General features: G+C 46.9%; 1 protein-coding gene across 1 annotated transcript in view; it reads left to right on the forward strand.

Moving 5' to 3' along the window:
- LOC147306332 (MAM domain-containing glycosylphosphatidylinositol anchor protein 2-like) overlaps nt 1-15,861 on the forward strand; it is a 153,865-nt gene that overhangs the window by 56,322 nt on the left and 81,682 nt on the right. Inside the window, exons 4-6 of the mRNA XM_086274306.1 lie at nt 4,227-4,423; nt 6,273-6,405; nt 10,023-10,295. Coding sequence (XP_086130432.1) covers nt 4,227-4,423; nt 6,273-6,405; nt 10,023-10,295 — 603 coding nt within the window. The remainder of the gene's footprint in view (nt 1-4,226; nt 4,424-6,272; nt 6,406-10,022; nt 10,296-15,861) is intronic.

Below are 15,861 nucleotides of genomic sequence, written 5' to 3' on the forward strand. Positions count from 1 at the left end.
CCCTAACACCCCCCCAAAGATAGAGGATTTTATTCCTGAGTAGAAGCTGGACGGTCCTTGTCCTCATTGGTCCAGGTGACATAGCATCCGTGTTGTCCAAAAAGAATTTCAAATATCAGTCTGACCGACCTTTAAAGTTTCCACATCTGTCACAGCAAACTGTTCACAGACGAGTGAAGTCGCTTCTGCAACGCTGCCGCGGCTGTTTTCACTGCAGTGTTTAATGCAGGCATCCAGTGTTGATTTGTTTGGGATTAATGTCATGCTAAAAAATGGAGCTGTTGCCACGATTGGACGAGAGGCGCAGTGCTGTCTCCGTATGACACAACCATCTCTGTGCTGTGGGAACGGAGTCGGTAATCAGGGTCAAATACTTTAACCACCTAAATCCAACATTCTCGGCAGTGCTCGCTGACATGGTGTCGAGCTGTTGTCTGCTTTTGTGCAAGCGTGCTTTCATTTATCTGTTTCATCGTTTTGTGAATTCAGCTGACGAAATGGGTGCAAATGTTTCTGTGAGAAGGCTGCTGTGAGTCTGTGCGTGATGATGACCCAAGTGACTGACGGGTCAGTGATAATAGTGCTTCACGAGCAACAGGTACGAGCAGCGTGAGGATTAAACGTCTGCGTTAGTCGGTATCTTCCTGCTGATGGTGTCAAAGTCCTGACCTACATGTGTCTGCATCACCTGTGTTGGTGCTTTCTGTTGCTAATCGTGCCGTACGAAGCGGAGGCGTTTCTCCCCTCAGCGACAGCGAGCAGGCTGACGGTGTCTCACAGAACAGGTTTCCTCTTCATCGTGGTGTCATTGCTGTTGCATGTAATGTTTCCTCCAAAACAAAAAGAAGGAAACAAACATACTTGTTGTATAAAAGCCATAATGTCCTGGAGCATGTAGCTTCCTGGGATTGCAGGGAGGTACCTCGACGCATCGCAGCTGAGTGCTGCCTGTGAGGCACAGAAGCTTTTACACAAAGGTAACTGCAGCAAGAGATGAATGGTTTCCTTCACTGCGCCTTACCCTGCAGCCAGCACAGCCTCACTGCGCAGGCTGAGCTGTGGGAGTAGCATGTTGTGGCAGCAGATTGTTTGGGCCTGTGAGTAACTGCACTGGCTGCTTTTTAGAGTTGGACGTTGCTCTGTGTGAAGTGGATTAGTAACCATTAGCCCTTCTGCCCGTGGCAACTTCATAACCATACTCATTATGACCGTGGATCACAATTGGCCAGCTGCAGTCAGCTGATCGGGGAGCTCGCTGTGTTTCCACACACTTTAAAAGCCCTGGGCTCTGCAGTAATTACCCAAACCACAGGAAAACTGACCCGCTGTTTGGAAAATAGAAGGAGGTGTAAATTCAGACTCCACAGGAGGAAACAAACTGCCTGTGCAGGGCTGCATATATCCACTAAGTAAACACATCCAGTGTGCAGTAAAGGGCTGAAGTGAAGTGGCCTTCTGGCTCTGATGGCTCATGCTGTACTCAGGTGCCCACTGCACTCTGTTTGAGATGCTTAAAGGGACAGCGAGCTGACGCCTGCTGAGGCTGGAAGCTTCTCCTGGTGCGGAGAACACGAGGAGATTAGACGTGTCCACCATCACTGAGCTGCAGATGCTGTCAGTGAGCCGCTCAGTGTGCAGAGCAGCTGCTTCATCAGAGAGATAACTCCACCCACCCGGCTGCTGGATGTTTCCATTGTAATCTTCTTCTTTAACATTCTAATAATCATAATAACATATGACTCCTCCCCCTCCTCCTCCTCTCCCTATGACTCCTCCCCCTCCTCCCCCTCTCCCCATGATTCCTCCCCCTCCTTCTCCTCTCCCTATGACTCCTCCCCCTCCTTCTCCTCTCCCTATGACTCCTCCCCCTCCTCCCCCTCTCCCCATGATTCCTCCCCCTCTCCCTATGATTCCTCCACCCCTCCTTCCCCTCTCCCTATGATTCCTCCCCCTCTCCCTATGATTCCTCCCCCTCTCCTCCACCCCTCCCTATGATTCCTCCACCCCTCCTCATCCTCTCCCTATGATTCCTCCCCCTCTCCTCCACCCCTCCCTATGATTCCTCCACCCCTCCTTCTCCTCTCCCTATGATTCCTCCCCCTCTCCCTATGATTCCTCCCCCTCTCCCTATGATTCCTCCACCCCTCCTCCTCCTCTCCCTCTGATTCCTCCACCCCTCCTCCTCCTCTCCCTCTGATTCCTCCCCCTCTCCCTATGATTCTTCCCCCTCTCCCTATGATTCCTCCACCCCTCCTCCTCCTCTCCCTCTGATTCCTCCACCCCTCCTCCTCCTCTCCCTCTGATTCCTCCACCCCTCCTCCACCTCTCCCTCTGATTCCTCCACCCCTCCTCCCCCTCTCCCTCTGATTCCTCCCCCTCTCCCTATGATTCCTCCACCCCTCCTTCTCCTCTCCCTCTGATTCCTCCACCCCTCCTCCTCCTGTCCCTATGACTCCTCCCCCTCCTCCTCCTCTCCCTATGACTCCTCCCCCCTCCTCCACCTCTCCCTATGATTCCTCCCCCTCTCCTCCACCTCTCCCCATGATTCCTCCACCCCTCCTTCTCCTCTCCCTATGACTCCTCCCCCCTCCTCCACCTCTCCCTATGATTCCTCCCCCTCTCCTCCACCTCTCCCCATGATTCCTCCACCCCTCCTTCTCCTCTCCCTATGATTCCTCCCCCTCTCCTCCACCTCTCCCTATGATTCCTCCACCCCTCCTCCTCCTCTCCCTCTGATTCCTCCCCCTCTCCCTATGATTCCTCCCCCTCTCCCTATAATTCCTCCACCCCTCCTCCTCCTCTCCCTCTGATTCCTCCCCCTCTCCCTATGATTTCTCCCCCTCTCCCTATAATTCCTCCACCCCTCCTCCTCCTCTCCCTCTGATTCCTCCCCCTCTCCCTCTGATTCCTCCCCCTCTCCCTATGATTCCTCCACCTCTCCCTCTGATTCCTGCCCCTCTCCCTATGATTCCTCCACCCCTCCTCCTCTCCCTATGATTCCTCCCCCTCTCCTCCACCTCTCCCTATGATTCCTCCACCCCTCCTTCTCCTCTCCCTCTGATTCCTCCACCCCTCCTTCTCCTCTCCCTCTGATTCCTCCCCCTCTCCCTATGATTCCTCCACCCCTCCTTCTCCCCTCCCTATGATTCCTCCACCCCTCCTCCTTCTCTCTATGATTCCTCCCCCTCTCCCTCTGATTCCTCCACCCCTCCTCCTCCTCTCCCTCTGATTCCTCCTCCTCTCACTATGATTCCTCCCCCTCTCCCTATGATTCCTCCACCCCTCCTTCTCCTCTCCCTATGATTCCTCCACCCCTCCTCCTCTCACTATGATTCCTCCACCCCTCCTCCCCCTCTCCCTATGATTCCTCCCCCTCTCCCTATAATTCCTCCACCCCTCCTCCTCCTCTCCCTCTGATTCCTCCCCCTCTCCCTCTGATTCCTCCCCCTCTCCCTATGATTCCTCCACCTCTCCCTCTGATTCCTCCCCCTCTCCCTATGATTCCTCCACCTCTCCCTCTGATTCCTCCCCCTCTCCCTATGATTCCTCCACCTCTCCCTATGATTCCTCCACCCCTCCTCCTCTCCCTATGATTCCTCCCCCTCTCCTCCACCTCTCCCTATGATTCCTCCACCCCTCCTTCTCCCCTCCCTATGATTCCTCCACCCCTCCTCCTCTCACTATGATTCCTCCACCCCTCCTCCTTCTCTCTATGATTCCTCCCCCTCTCCCTCTGATTCCTCCACCCCTCCTCCTCCTCTCCCTCTGATTCCTCCTCGTCTCACTATGATTCCTCCCCCTCTCCCTATGATTCCTCCACCCCTCCTTCTCCTCTCCCTATGATTCCTCCACCCCTCCTCCTCTCACTATGATTCCTCCGCCCCTCCTCCTCCTCTCCCTCTGATTCCTCCCCCTCTCCCTATGATTCCTCCCCCTCTCCCTATAATTCCTCCACCCCTCCTCCTCCTCTCCCTCTGATTCCTCCCCCTCTCCCTCTGATTCCTCCCCCTCTCCCTATGATTCCTCCACCTCTCCCTCTGATTCCTCCCCCTCTCCCTATGATTCCTCCACCCCTCCTTCTCCTCTCCCTATGATTCCTCCACCCCTCCTACTCTCGCTATGATTCCTCCCCCTCTCCTCCCCCTCTCACTATGATTCCTCCCCCTCTCCTCCACCTCTCCCTATGATTCGTCCCCCTCTCCCTCTGATTCCTCCACCTCTCTCAGACCTGGATGACCCAGTGATAACGATACATCAGAGTGTGGGTGAAGCAAAGGAGCAGTTCTACTTTGAGCGGACAGTCTTCCTGCGCTGCGTAGCAAACTCCAACCCTCCTGTCCACTACACCTGGAGGAGAGGCAGGGAGGTGCTGTCGCAGGGCTCAGACTCTGGGGTGGAGATCTACGAGCCGTTCTTCACACAGGTGAGAGACACATTTTCATCTCATCTTCAATGAAGCGTTTTAGTTCATGACATGAAGCTGTCGCTGTTAGCAGCATCAGGTCTGTGGGAGAAGCACAAGAGTTCATTAAAAAGAGACGTTAGAGCACAAAAGCAAAGCTCGGTTTGAACAGGTACAGGTCAGGTTTTACAGCTCGGCATCGTCCGTCCTGCCCGAAGTCAGAAAGTAGCCTCCAACAATGGTGCTCCACAGCTGTTTCTGCACACAGGGCTAGCACACCTAGCAGAAAAAGTCACAGTCCCTGAACTCCCTGAACACCTGAATGCAGATTCACTGAGTGATTAATCAGTGTGTTCAATACAAATGATCAGTTTGTCTTTGAGTCTCTAACAGTCGTTTAACGTAATCCTTTTCACAAGTTTACCTTTTGATGAGCTTACAGACGTCTGCTTATGATCAGCAGGATGGGAGAAACACTAACAAAGCGTTTAGTTTAACGCTGCCATGATTCCTGTTGTGTCCAAATTACACATCAGCCCTCGCGTGTTGGACAGACGCAGACTTTACTAAACTTTCTTTTTGTCTTAATAATCTGCAGCAACTAATGTGTTTAGAAGGAAGTGAACTGAGCTATAAATGCGTCTCCACAGAGAGATTCAGTCATTTAACTGTGACACAGACTCCAGCAAATTATTCTTCCTCATTTTGTGTTTGCTCCCCTTCCACAGAGCTTCATCAGTGAAAGTCTTTTTAGTTCCAGCCTGGTTTCCTTTTTCTCACTCAGTCCTCGGCTGTGGCCAAAAATAGCTGAAAGTTGGATGTTTTTAGCCTCGCAGTGACGTGCAAAGCACCGCTGATTTCTACAGCCTGGTGAACAAATATGTGTTTATTGGCTTGATGGAAAAAACCCTTAAAACTTGCTATGAAAACAAAAATCTTGGCAGATAAACCAGTTTGTGATTCCAGTTCTGAATCCAAATGTTCTGTGTTTAACAGTTGGGAAAGTCATAGTTTAAGCCTCATCCTCGTCCTCCTGAGGATTAAAACCTCTGCAGATGGAGAGTCCAGATTTGCCTTTTTTCCCTTTGGCCGAGGTTTGGATTTAATTTGGAGCAAAGGGAAGCCAGCCAATCAGGCAGCTAGTTAGTGGGCCGTGTAATACCGCAGCGGAGATAACATTCACGGCAGATTTGAACGCTGTCGACTGTAATGCCTTCAGCCCAGAGCTCACCGACCGGTTAACCCCTCCCCCCTCGCTTCTCATGTGCTGTAATGAGAAGCTTATCTCCTCCTCCTCTTCCTCCACAGCCAAAGAGTTGGCTGCCATCTTTGCACAAACATCCCATTTAAATGTCATCTAATCTCATCTCATCTGTCCGTGAGGCGGAAGGCAGCGTGGAGGCTGCCAGTGGAGATAAGAGAGATTTGGCAGTGAGGTGGAGACGGGAGGAGGAGGAGCGCGAGAAGCAGGAGGAAGAAGGATGAATTTGCTGTCTGTCAGTTTACTGTAATTATAGTTACACGTCACGAGCACAGAGACATCTCCAATTATTTGTACTGCTGCGTGCACATCTGTGAGAGAAACACAACAGCAGCTGTTGTTCCCTGGATGAGCTTTAACTGTAAGATGTCCCGTTAATCACCTCAGTGCTGTTTGTGGAGGACATGCGTGTATTTCACTGTTCATTTGTTATTGAAAGGTTTAGTTTGAGTATTAGACGAATCAGAGCAAACATAAGATGGTAGTGAAAAGAGAATCAGAGAGGAAACCCCACGGTGTTCGGAGCTGATCGCTGACCGCAGGTGTTAGACGCGTGGCACACACCTGTAAGAGCTGAAACAGGTCCAGTGATGTGCGTCTGTGTTTCAGGGAGAGACAAAGATTCTGAAGCTGAAGAATCTGCGGCCGCAGGATTACGCCGACTACACCTGCTTCTCCTCCGTCAGGAACGTCTGTGGCATCGAAGACAAGAGCGCCCACTTCACTCTGAGCAACAGGACAGGTACACAGAAACCCACAGAGCTTCACCCACAGTACAGAGATCAGCCGTGCTTTTATCAGTAGCACATTCATGTTGTTTTTAACCCTTTAAGACCTACCATAGAACCAAGTCCTCCACAGCATGTATATTTTTACATGCTGTGGAGCCATTTTTGGGAGCATTTCAAGTTGCTATACAGCAATACAACCATTAGAGCCCAGATTTTAATAATATGTCTGCATTAAGTGCATAGTAATTACATAAATTGCAAAAAAAGTGCAATAAACTACAAAAAAATGTAAAATCGTTTTTGCTTTTTTAACATATATTTCTAGTTAGAGAAATTTAAGAGGCTTATCCCTCAAAACTGTAAATGCAAAAAAGTTGCACAAAATAGTTTCCCACCACAGGAAATTTATTTTAAGTGTCTTCATAGTTTTATTTTTGAAATACACCAATTTTTATACACCGCTGGAAAAACGAAAATAAATATTATAGTGCAAATTTGCAAAAAAAAAAGCAGCATGTGCATCAAAATAAACTATTTCCAGCAGTGCAATATGAGTCCTCAGCATCCCAGAAACGACACAGGAAGTCATGAAGTCAAACATAACTTTTAAAAACACCAGTATAGGCTCATGAGGCCCTGATGGTAAAAAACTACATTTCCGCAAAATGACGTCACTTCCGGTTTCGGGCAGGTTATGCGGTCATGTGATAGTTCACGCTGATGGACGTAGGAAGTGTTACAAACAGCTCATCGGATCGGCAAAGTGTGTTGCTGGAATATTATGTTTTTGTTGCTGCAAGTGCTTTTTATGCAGTTTTTATGTGGAAGGAAACTGTGACCGAGGACAAGCTGATGGCATCAGATGTAAGAACAACTCCACCGGTTTCATATGCAAAAAAAATTATTGCGCTAGCTCACGTGGTTGCAGTGCTACCGAGATTTTAGAATAGTTACGCAAAACGGAGCGTGCCCGCTCTGACCGGCTTTAAAGGGTTAAAGACTTCATTATATAAAGTTAGTTTTAATGCTTGGTCCCCTGAGTCGTGGCAGATGGCCCCGCCCCTCCCTGAGCCTGGTTCTGCTGGAGGTTTCTTCCTGTTCAAAGGGAGTTTTTCCTTCCCACTGTCACCAAAGTGCTGCTCATAGTGGGTCATGTGATTGTTGGGTGTTCTCTGTTTTCTTTGTCGTGTCTGTTGAACCTTACAACGTGAAGCTCTTGTTGTTGTGACCTGGTGCTGTGTAAATAAAAGTGCACTGAACTCTGCAGCAGTTAAACACAGACAGTACCATTAACCTTTTAGACTAATAAAAATGGAGCTTTTGGTTTAGCTGTGCACTGAGCTTCAAACGTGTCTCCAGGAAATGAGCCGTTTGGGCCAGCCTCACGCCGTCAGCTGTAGTCTCTGTCCTGGAGGGCGCCACTTGGATGTAGCGGCTCGATCTGCTGCTTGACGTATGAGAGTACTCACATTTTTACAGCCTGGCGTTGCTTTTCTGCATGTTTCGTTGTGAGTGTGTGCGACTGCGCCTGTGCGTGCACGCCGTGATGGTAGAAATGCAGCTGTGTGAGGCGCCGTCGCAGATCTCTTCTTCTCTTTTTAAACCTAGTTGTGTACTTGTAATCTGTGTGCGTGCAGTCACATGCACGTTCTTCATGAAAGGTTTTCCTCTGCTCGCTCAGGCTGCCGCTCTTGACCGGTACAGTAGATCCCACCGCCCCATGGCTCGATGGGATTTACATGATGTCAGCTTAACAGAGGTCGACTCAGCTATTTTTACCTCCCTCGTTATTATTTCTGCATTTAGCTGCTTTTCTGCAGCTTGTGCTGTGCAGCTGGTGGAGGGAGTTGCTGTCACGGTTCTGGGTCCGTTGGACCCAGTATTTTGAGTTCATTATGTTTTGGTACTTTTGCATCATGGATTTTCCTTTATGTTTCTCTGGTACTTGGTGTTTCTGTTATCTTGGTGTTTTTTTATATTATGATCTGATACTGTTGTGATTATGATTATTATTTAGTAGACTTTGGTCAGCGTCTAGTCTGTCTCTGTCTAGTCTGTGTCTTAGTAAAGTGTGTTTTGTTTCCTGTTTTACTTTGAAGGTTCTTGTTCCTGTCTGATGTCAGTATTCCGGCTTCGCTCTCCCTGTCTCGTTAGGTCTTATTTCTCCCAGCTGTGTCCCCCTTCTGTCTGTAATTCCTTGATGACTCCCTCAGTGTATTTAAACCCAGTGTGTCTTTATGTCAGTGTCGCGTCGTTAACGTCTGTTCACCCTCAGATTATGCCTGTGTGTTTGTGGTTTCGGTGTTCAGTCCTCACTTCATGTTTTGTTTTCTGGCCAGCAATAAAGCTGAGGTTTTTGAGTTGCATTCCGTTTTCCGAGTCCTGCATTTGGATCCTCCTCTCTGCCTGCCCGCACACAGAGCCCTGACAGATGCTGCCTTTCTTTTACAATAAAAGCTTTTCTGCTGTGTTTCAGCAGCTGGGGGCTCCATCACTATGGATTATTGAAGCATGAGAAGATATTTAAAAGCTTTCAAAGTATAAAAACATGTAAAAATGACAGCCACGTGCCTGTGAAGTGGCCAGCCCGGCCTGAAAAAAGCTGCATTTTATACAAATCTCCTTTCACACGTTTTTAGAAGAAAAAGAGTTAAAAGCTGCTGTTATCCATGTCTCACAGACCAGTGCATTATGGGTAACTGAATCATTGATTGTGGAGACATCCTGTTACAACTTGTTATTATAGAGAGTGTGTAACTTACATGAGTGAGCCTCTCTGTGGGTGGTTGTGAGGGCGTCACAGTCGTTTCAGTCTGGTGGTGTTACAGACAGAGCTGAATAAGATGGATATGAGAGAAGGACAGTAAAGCTTCAGTGTGATGCTCAGGAAGGTCAGAAGTTTCTATACCAGAGGTGGGAATGACACTGCAACAATGCAAACAACAATCACGACCAGTTTTCAGACTCAGTGAAAGAGTCGTGACAGTCACAGCTGAGAGGGGATCCACAGCCTGCTGCCACAGGTCGTCAGGAAGCAACACTGTGTGCATCACATTTACACACAGCTGTTACACACTGATGACAGCAGCGCTATCATTACTGTCTTAGCCATGTGATAACAGACTTGCAGCATTAATATTGATGGCATCAGTTTAACACTTAGCTGTGATGAAAACGTTGCTGTGTTGTTTAGTGTGGGACGACAGGAAAGCAGCATCGTTGGTATTTACAGTGATGCAAACGATCTAATCTGATACTTAGACTTCAGCCTTCTTCACCTTTAAAACCATGTTTTCATTTCTTATCCTGTGTTGTCCTGATACTGTTGTTCTTTGGGTCAAATTACATGAATACACATATTTGTTTGCTAAAAATCAAATGCAGAAGCTGTGGGGAATGTTCAGAGTTAAAACACAGAACATAAGTGAGTAAAATAATTGTTTGAATTCTGAAGTAAAATAGTTGCTTCCTTTGTTGACATGTTAGGAAATTGTGACCTGATTGAAAATCATGTAGTTTTTGGGATTCTTCACATTTGTAACTCGATTGAAACGTTTTGACTTTGTGGATGGTTTCTTGCTGACTTTGACTTCCTCCTCATTTCCAACCCTTCCATCTCCTCCTGCAGCTCCTCCATCTGTCAAGCTCCTCCTGGACGACCCCCTGGTGGTGAACGCCGGCGAGACGATCACTTTGGTCTGTGTGGCATCGGGCGGAGACCCTCATCCCAGTTTAAAATGGATGAGACCCGATGGGCAGCAGCTCCCCAGACGGAGCGTGGTCAAAGGGGGCACGCTGACCGTTCCTGCTGTTGCTATTGACGACGGTGGTGTCTACAGCTGTGTGGGGTCCAACAACGTTGGGAATCCCGCCAAAAAAACCACCACCATCCTGGTCAGAGGTAGGTAGAGCCTGAACGTTTGATCCTCGAAACATCTTGAAAAACGAGTCTTTGTCTGTCTGTGGAAACATCCGCAGCTCTCTTTGTCACACCCGAATTTAAAGCAATGACCTGCAACAGTCAGATTTCTGTTCATGCATAAAGAGCTGGCTGGTGAACAGCTGACATGGCCCTCCCCTCACACTGTGACAGAATGAGCCTAAGTGACTGGTCCAAAGTGGCGTGGACTGGGTTGACTGGGATTTATTTCTATCACAGTCTCATGTGAGCACACTGGTCTCACTGGGAACTGGTTTCAGCTCTGATGTCTGAAGTCTGTGTGCCTCTGACAGTAAAAGAACAGCGCTGCCATGTTTAGATTGCACGGGCTGCTGCAGAGTCGGCCCGACACATCAGCAGAGCAGCATTTATCTGTGCAGAGAGACTCTGAGTGTTTCAGCTCCTCCTCGCTGTGTGTCGTCCTGTCCTGCAGTGTCGTGACGAATTGTTCTCAACTTCATCAGCACGTTTCAAAGTTTGGATGACGCATCCTGCCGGAGATCGTCCCATTTTACCTTTGAAGAAAAGTCAAACATGAACCATCACTGAGCCATGGGACTGTACCTGTAGCCACCTGTACATTAGAAACCCATGAACACGTTCAGGTGCTGATGCCAGAGGAGGGTTCAAACTCTGCACTCCCTGACCCAGCAGAGCAGTAGCCCAGTTTGTGCAGGGACCTTTTCCTTACATGGTTTAAACAAAGAGGACCTTTGATTTGAAATTTGCTGGTTTGAGAGGAGTGGCTTCTTCTGTGTTTTGCTGTGGCACTTGTTTTGTTCTGTGTTTGCTGGTTTGATTTAGTTAAATATAGAAAGATGCCGGAGAAACAAGGTCTTGTCAAAAGACACAACTTTGTGTTTGTGGAACACTGACGTGCTCCTTTGAGAACAGTATGTTTTCTCTTGTGCATTTCCTCCCTCTGTCCAGTGGCGTTTATTCAGCTTCATGAGTCATCTCAGTGGGTGTATGTGTGCGCTGTTCCTCCCTCCGTGAACATGACTACCGTCACGAAAAACACCCAAATATTCAGTTCAAGAGAAAAGCAGTGAAACGTGTCAGGTGTTGTCATTGGCACCGTGATGGTGATTGTGCGCCACACTCATCGGCAGACACACTCACTGCTCGTCAGTGCTGCAGCTGACATCTCCCTCTCTATACCGCATCGCAGTGGACGTCCGCTTTTTTAAGGGCTTCAGTTCCTGAAGTTATTTTCTCCGTTTCAGGAAATCCTCATAGACTCAGTGTGGAAGAGTGAGCCAGGCCAAGCAGCAAGAGGAGGTGCATCATGACCATAAACATTTGATCTGGACATAAATGAAAAAAGCACTGCTGCATCAGTGGATTGTGTGCATAATTAGTTTTAATTAGAAAGAACTACTCATCCCATGAGCCATGATCCCACAGTGAGCGGCTCCTTTTGACCTGTGATCCTTTTCACTGTGTTTGACTGAGTTTGTATGGCTGTGTGCTACGTACAGCTGCTGAGACAGTACAATGATGCAGTACCAGTTCCCTGTGAGTGGATCACATCATCAGGTGTGATAGCTTCCTTGTTAATAACTGTGAATTCCTGGTAGTTGACTGTGCATCGCTAATATTATGTCTCAGCCGCACAGAATAAGTAGCTAGCAGGGGTAGCGCTTGCTAACGTTAGCTGTGTCACCCTGGGTGAAATTTGACCAAACCCCCCTCAGCAAGTGTCACCTGGCAGCAGCTGTAGCGGCAACAGCATCATGCTGAGGCTAAAAGACTAAACTTCACCTGTAAACGTGCTGAACTGTAATTGTCGCGGCCTTTTACGTTCCAAACACCAAAAAGGTCCAAGAAAAGGCCGTGGGTGGCAACGGGAGGTTTGTTTTAGAACGCACTTCTGACTCCATTGTTTAAAAATCATATGTGGTTTATTTCGTGGAAAATTATAAACAAAAATCAGCCAAATAACTTCTTAAAACTTAAAATTAAACGAAAGTTAACTTAATTTGCTTTAACAACTTCAAAAGTGGTCAAAAAATCATTTTCTAACCCTCCCATCTTCCCATCTGACATTTGGCAAACAGAAAACAAAAAACCTCTTTACCACACCCATCCAGGGTGCTCTTAATCTCTTGATTAATGGGAGGGTCCATAAGCTAATAAACCAATCACTTTCCAAAAGCTTCTCCAATAAAATTAATTACAAATTTACATAACAAAACCAGGTCAGAATATTCTTACACCTTCAAAGAAAAAACAAAAATGAATACAAATTGCATTTTATAAACATTCAACAAAAATGGCCACAACATTCCGGCCCCTAATTCCTGTGTAACATGAATTATATCTGTCTAAGTGGCCATCACAAAATGCAATACCAATAATTTTCTTCAGTAGTCCATCCGTATGAGTCTTCTTAAAAACCAAACAAAAGGAAAGGTCAATGTTCTATGATTTCAAGTCTCTGTTGTTCATGTGTTTGCTTTGTGTGTATTCAAAAAAGGTGTATGTTGCTTAATGGAGTGTAGAGCAAAGTGAGTGTCAGTGTAAATGTAGAGCCAGAGGTTCCAGAACTTGGCTCAGTTGGAGGTAAACATTCATTGTTTCCTCTAGATGGCCTCCACCAGGAGACATATTTTGTTGATTGGCCTCTCCAGCTCATTTGTTCGTGTCTTAACTCTAACACGGCGAACTACTCCGTGTGCATCGGCCATGGTTTCAGTGATGCGGCCAATGGGCCAAGAATTTCTTGGTGCAGCTCCATCAACAACAAGCACAACATCACCAATGCAAAAGTTCCTACGAATCTTGTTCCATTTCTGTCGTTCCTGGCTTTTGCCGTTGTCTTTGACACACTATGCAATCTCTGATTATTTTTCTAGCTGCTGAATTAGCATGAGGGATCCAGTATTGACGGCGAAGGGTTGAAAGCATGTGATTTCTTCCTCTGTGACCAATCTTTTCGTGAATATGCTGAAGAATAAGCTTTGAAACATGACTTTCTTTTGGCAAAATTGCAGGATGTTTTGTTTCCTCAGGTAAATCCGCTTTACTCAGTCTTCCACCCACTCTCAAGACACCATTAGCAACTACAGGATCAAGCTTATACAGATGACTTGACTTCCTTACAGTGCCAGAGTTTAGGGCAGTCATTTCATCAGCAAAATGTTTTCTTTGCACAAAGCTCACTATAGCTTCCTCAGCCTTGGACAAATCCTCAGTTTTGAGCAGAGTGTTCCATTTATCCTCTTGCTTAACACATATTTGACTTCCACAGTGCGTGCCCAGCAACTTCTGTCTTTTCCTTGTTTGCAGTTTAAGTCTTTCTTTTACTTTCAGGATCCATGCCACACACCTTTTTAATTTTGTCCAGCTGGAGAAGTACAACAGCAGCTTAGTAGTGGGACACACATCTTCTTTCAGCACAGCTGCACACAACACTTTTACTTCTGGGTCAGCTTCCAAATGGACAGATACACAATTCATGCCTACAGGTTTACTGAGAAATTCTGGAGCATTGATCCAGGTGGAAGATTTCAGGAAACAGCCAACTGTCATTCCTCGAGAGGCTGCATCAGCTGGATTCAGCTTTGAACTGATGTACCTCCACTGCTCAACTTTTGTCAAAGCATGAATGGTGGAAACTCTATTAGCTACATACGTTTTGAACCGTGTGGTTGTGTTTGCAATGTACTGTAGCACAGTTGTGCTGTCAGACCAAAAGACTGACTCACTCAGATTAAGATTGAGTTCAACTGATAGCATTTTGTCCAAGCGCACAGCTAAAACTGCAGCAGCCAGCTCAAGACGTGGGATGGTGACTTGTTTTAACGGCGCCACCCTTGCTTTACCAATAATAAAGGAAACACACACTTCCTGCTTGCTATTAGATAGCCTAAGATATGATACAGCACCATACCCACTTTCACTGGCATCACAAAAGTGATGCAGCTGTGCACTTTCTATCTCCCCAAATCCTTTGGGTGTAACACATCTACTAATACTAAACTTGTTAAGAAGAACTAAATCCTCAACCCATTTTTGCCAAGTTTGTGCCATTTCTGCTGGTATTGTCTCATCCCAGCCAAACCTCAGTTTACATAGATGTTGCAGAATTTGTTTTGCAGGCAGAATGACTGGAGCTAAGAAACCCAAAGGGTCGTAAATGGAGCTGACATTGGACAGAATACCACGTCTTGTAAGTGGTTTGTTCTTGTTCACAATACTGAATGTGAAAACATCACGTTCAATATCCCATTGCACACCGAGAGCTCTTTCTGTGGGTAGCTGATCCCGACTAAGGTCCAGCATCTTTACACCTGTGGCTCTATTTTCCTCCGGGATCTGACAGAGGACAGAGCGATCACTACATACCCACTTATTAAGCTTAAATCCCCCCTTGGCACACACTTCAGTAAGCTGCTGATAAAGTGAGATGGCCTGCTCAACAGACTGAGTAGATTTAAGACAGTCATCTACATAAAAACTATGCCTGATTGTATGTATAACCTCCTCTGGGTACAGATGTTGGTTGTCATCAGCAGTCTTTAGTAGTGCATAGGTGGCACAGCTGGGGGAGGATACTGCACCAAAAATGTGGACTAGCATTCTATGTTCCACCAGCTGTTTTGTGATGTCACATCGGGCCACCAGAGAAAACGTAAAAAGTTTACGTGTTCCTCAGCTACTCTGACCTGATGAAACATCCCTTTAATGTCTGTCATAAGCACTATTGGACCCTGCCGAAAGCGAATCAGCACACCTAATAAAGTGCTAGTCAGATCTGGGCCTTGTAATAGCGCTTTGTTCAGTGATGTTCCAGAAAATGTTGAAGCACAATCATACACAACACGCAGTGTTTTCTTGCGGGGGTGGTAGACCCCATGATGAGGTATATACCACACCTTTCCTTCCTCATTCTTCAACTGTTCTTGTGGTATGATTTCTGAATGTCCATACTAACATTGTGCATGAATTCTTTGTATTCTTTAAAGAATAACTGATCCTTCTGAAACCGTTTTAGCAGATATTGCGCCCTCTGCTGAGCCACCTGCTTGTTGTTTGGCATTCTTACTTCAGGTTTACGAAAGGGTAATTTCAAGTAATAATGGCCACCCTTAAGTACAGCTGACTCTGACATTATGTTCATGAACTGTTTATCTTCTACAGACATTTCTGCACGCTCATTACACTGGCTCTCCACAAAATCTTGATTATACTGCTTAACCAGCATTTCCTCTAAACTACTTATAGAAATGCGGTTTACCTGGACAAAACTAGCATCATGCTCATCCTTTTCACTACCCTGATTGAGTGGCCCATTGACAACCCAACCGAGACGAGTTAGCACAGCATAGGGTCCATTACCCTCACTGTTAATGATTCTCCAAGGTTCCAGCGCTTTGGGAGAATTTACACCAATAAGCAGCCCAATGCCAGCATTTATCGGTGTCAACTCAACATCCTTTAAGTAAGGCCATTTTCTTAAGTTTTCTTCTTCATGGATATTTTCTTTAGTGACAGGAATAAACTTTTGAGTGTACACATCAGG

This window comes from Aulonocara sp. 'chitande type north' Nkhata Bay, linkage group LG19 (genome assembly GCF_057382095.1).
Source record: "Aulonocara sp. 'chitande type north' Nkhata Bay isolate Kocher_YH1m ecotype deep benthic linkage group LG19, A_spYH_male_GT1.1, whole genome shotgun sequence".
NCBI classification, from domain to species: Eukaryota; Metazoa; Chordata; class Actinopteri; order Cichliformes; family Cichlidae; genus Aulonocara; species Aulonocara sp. 'chitande type north' Nkhata Bay.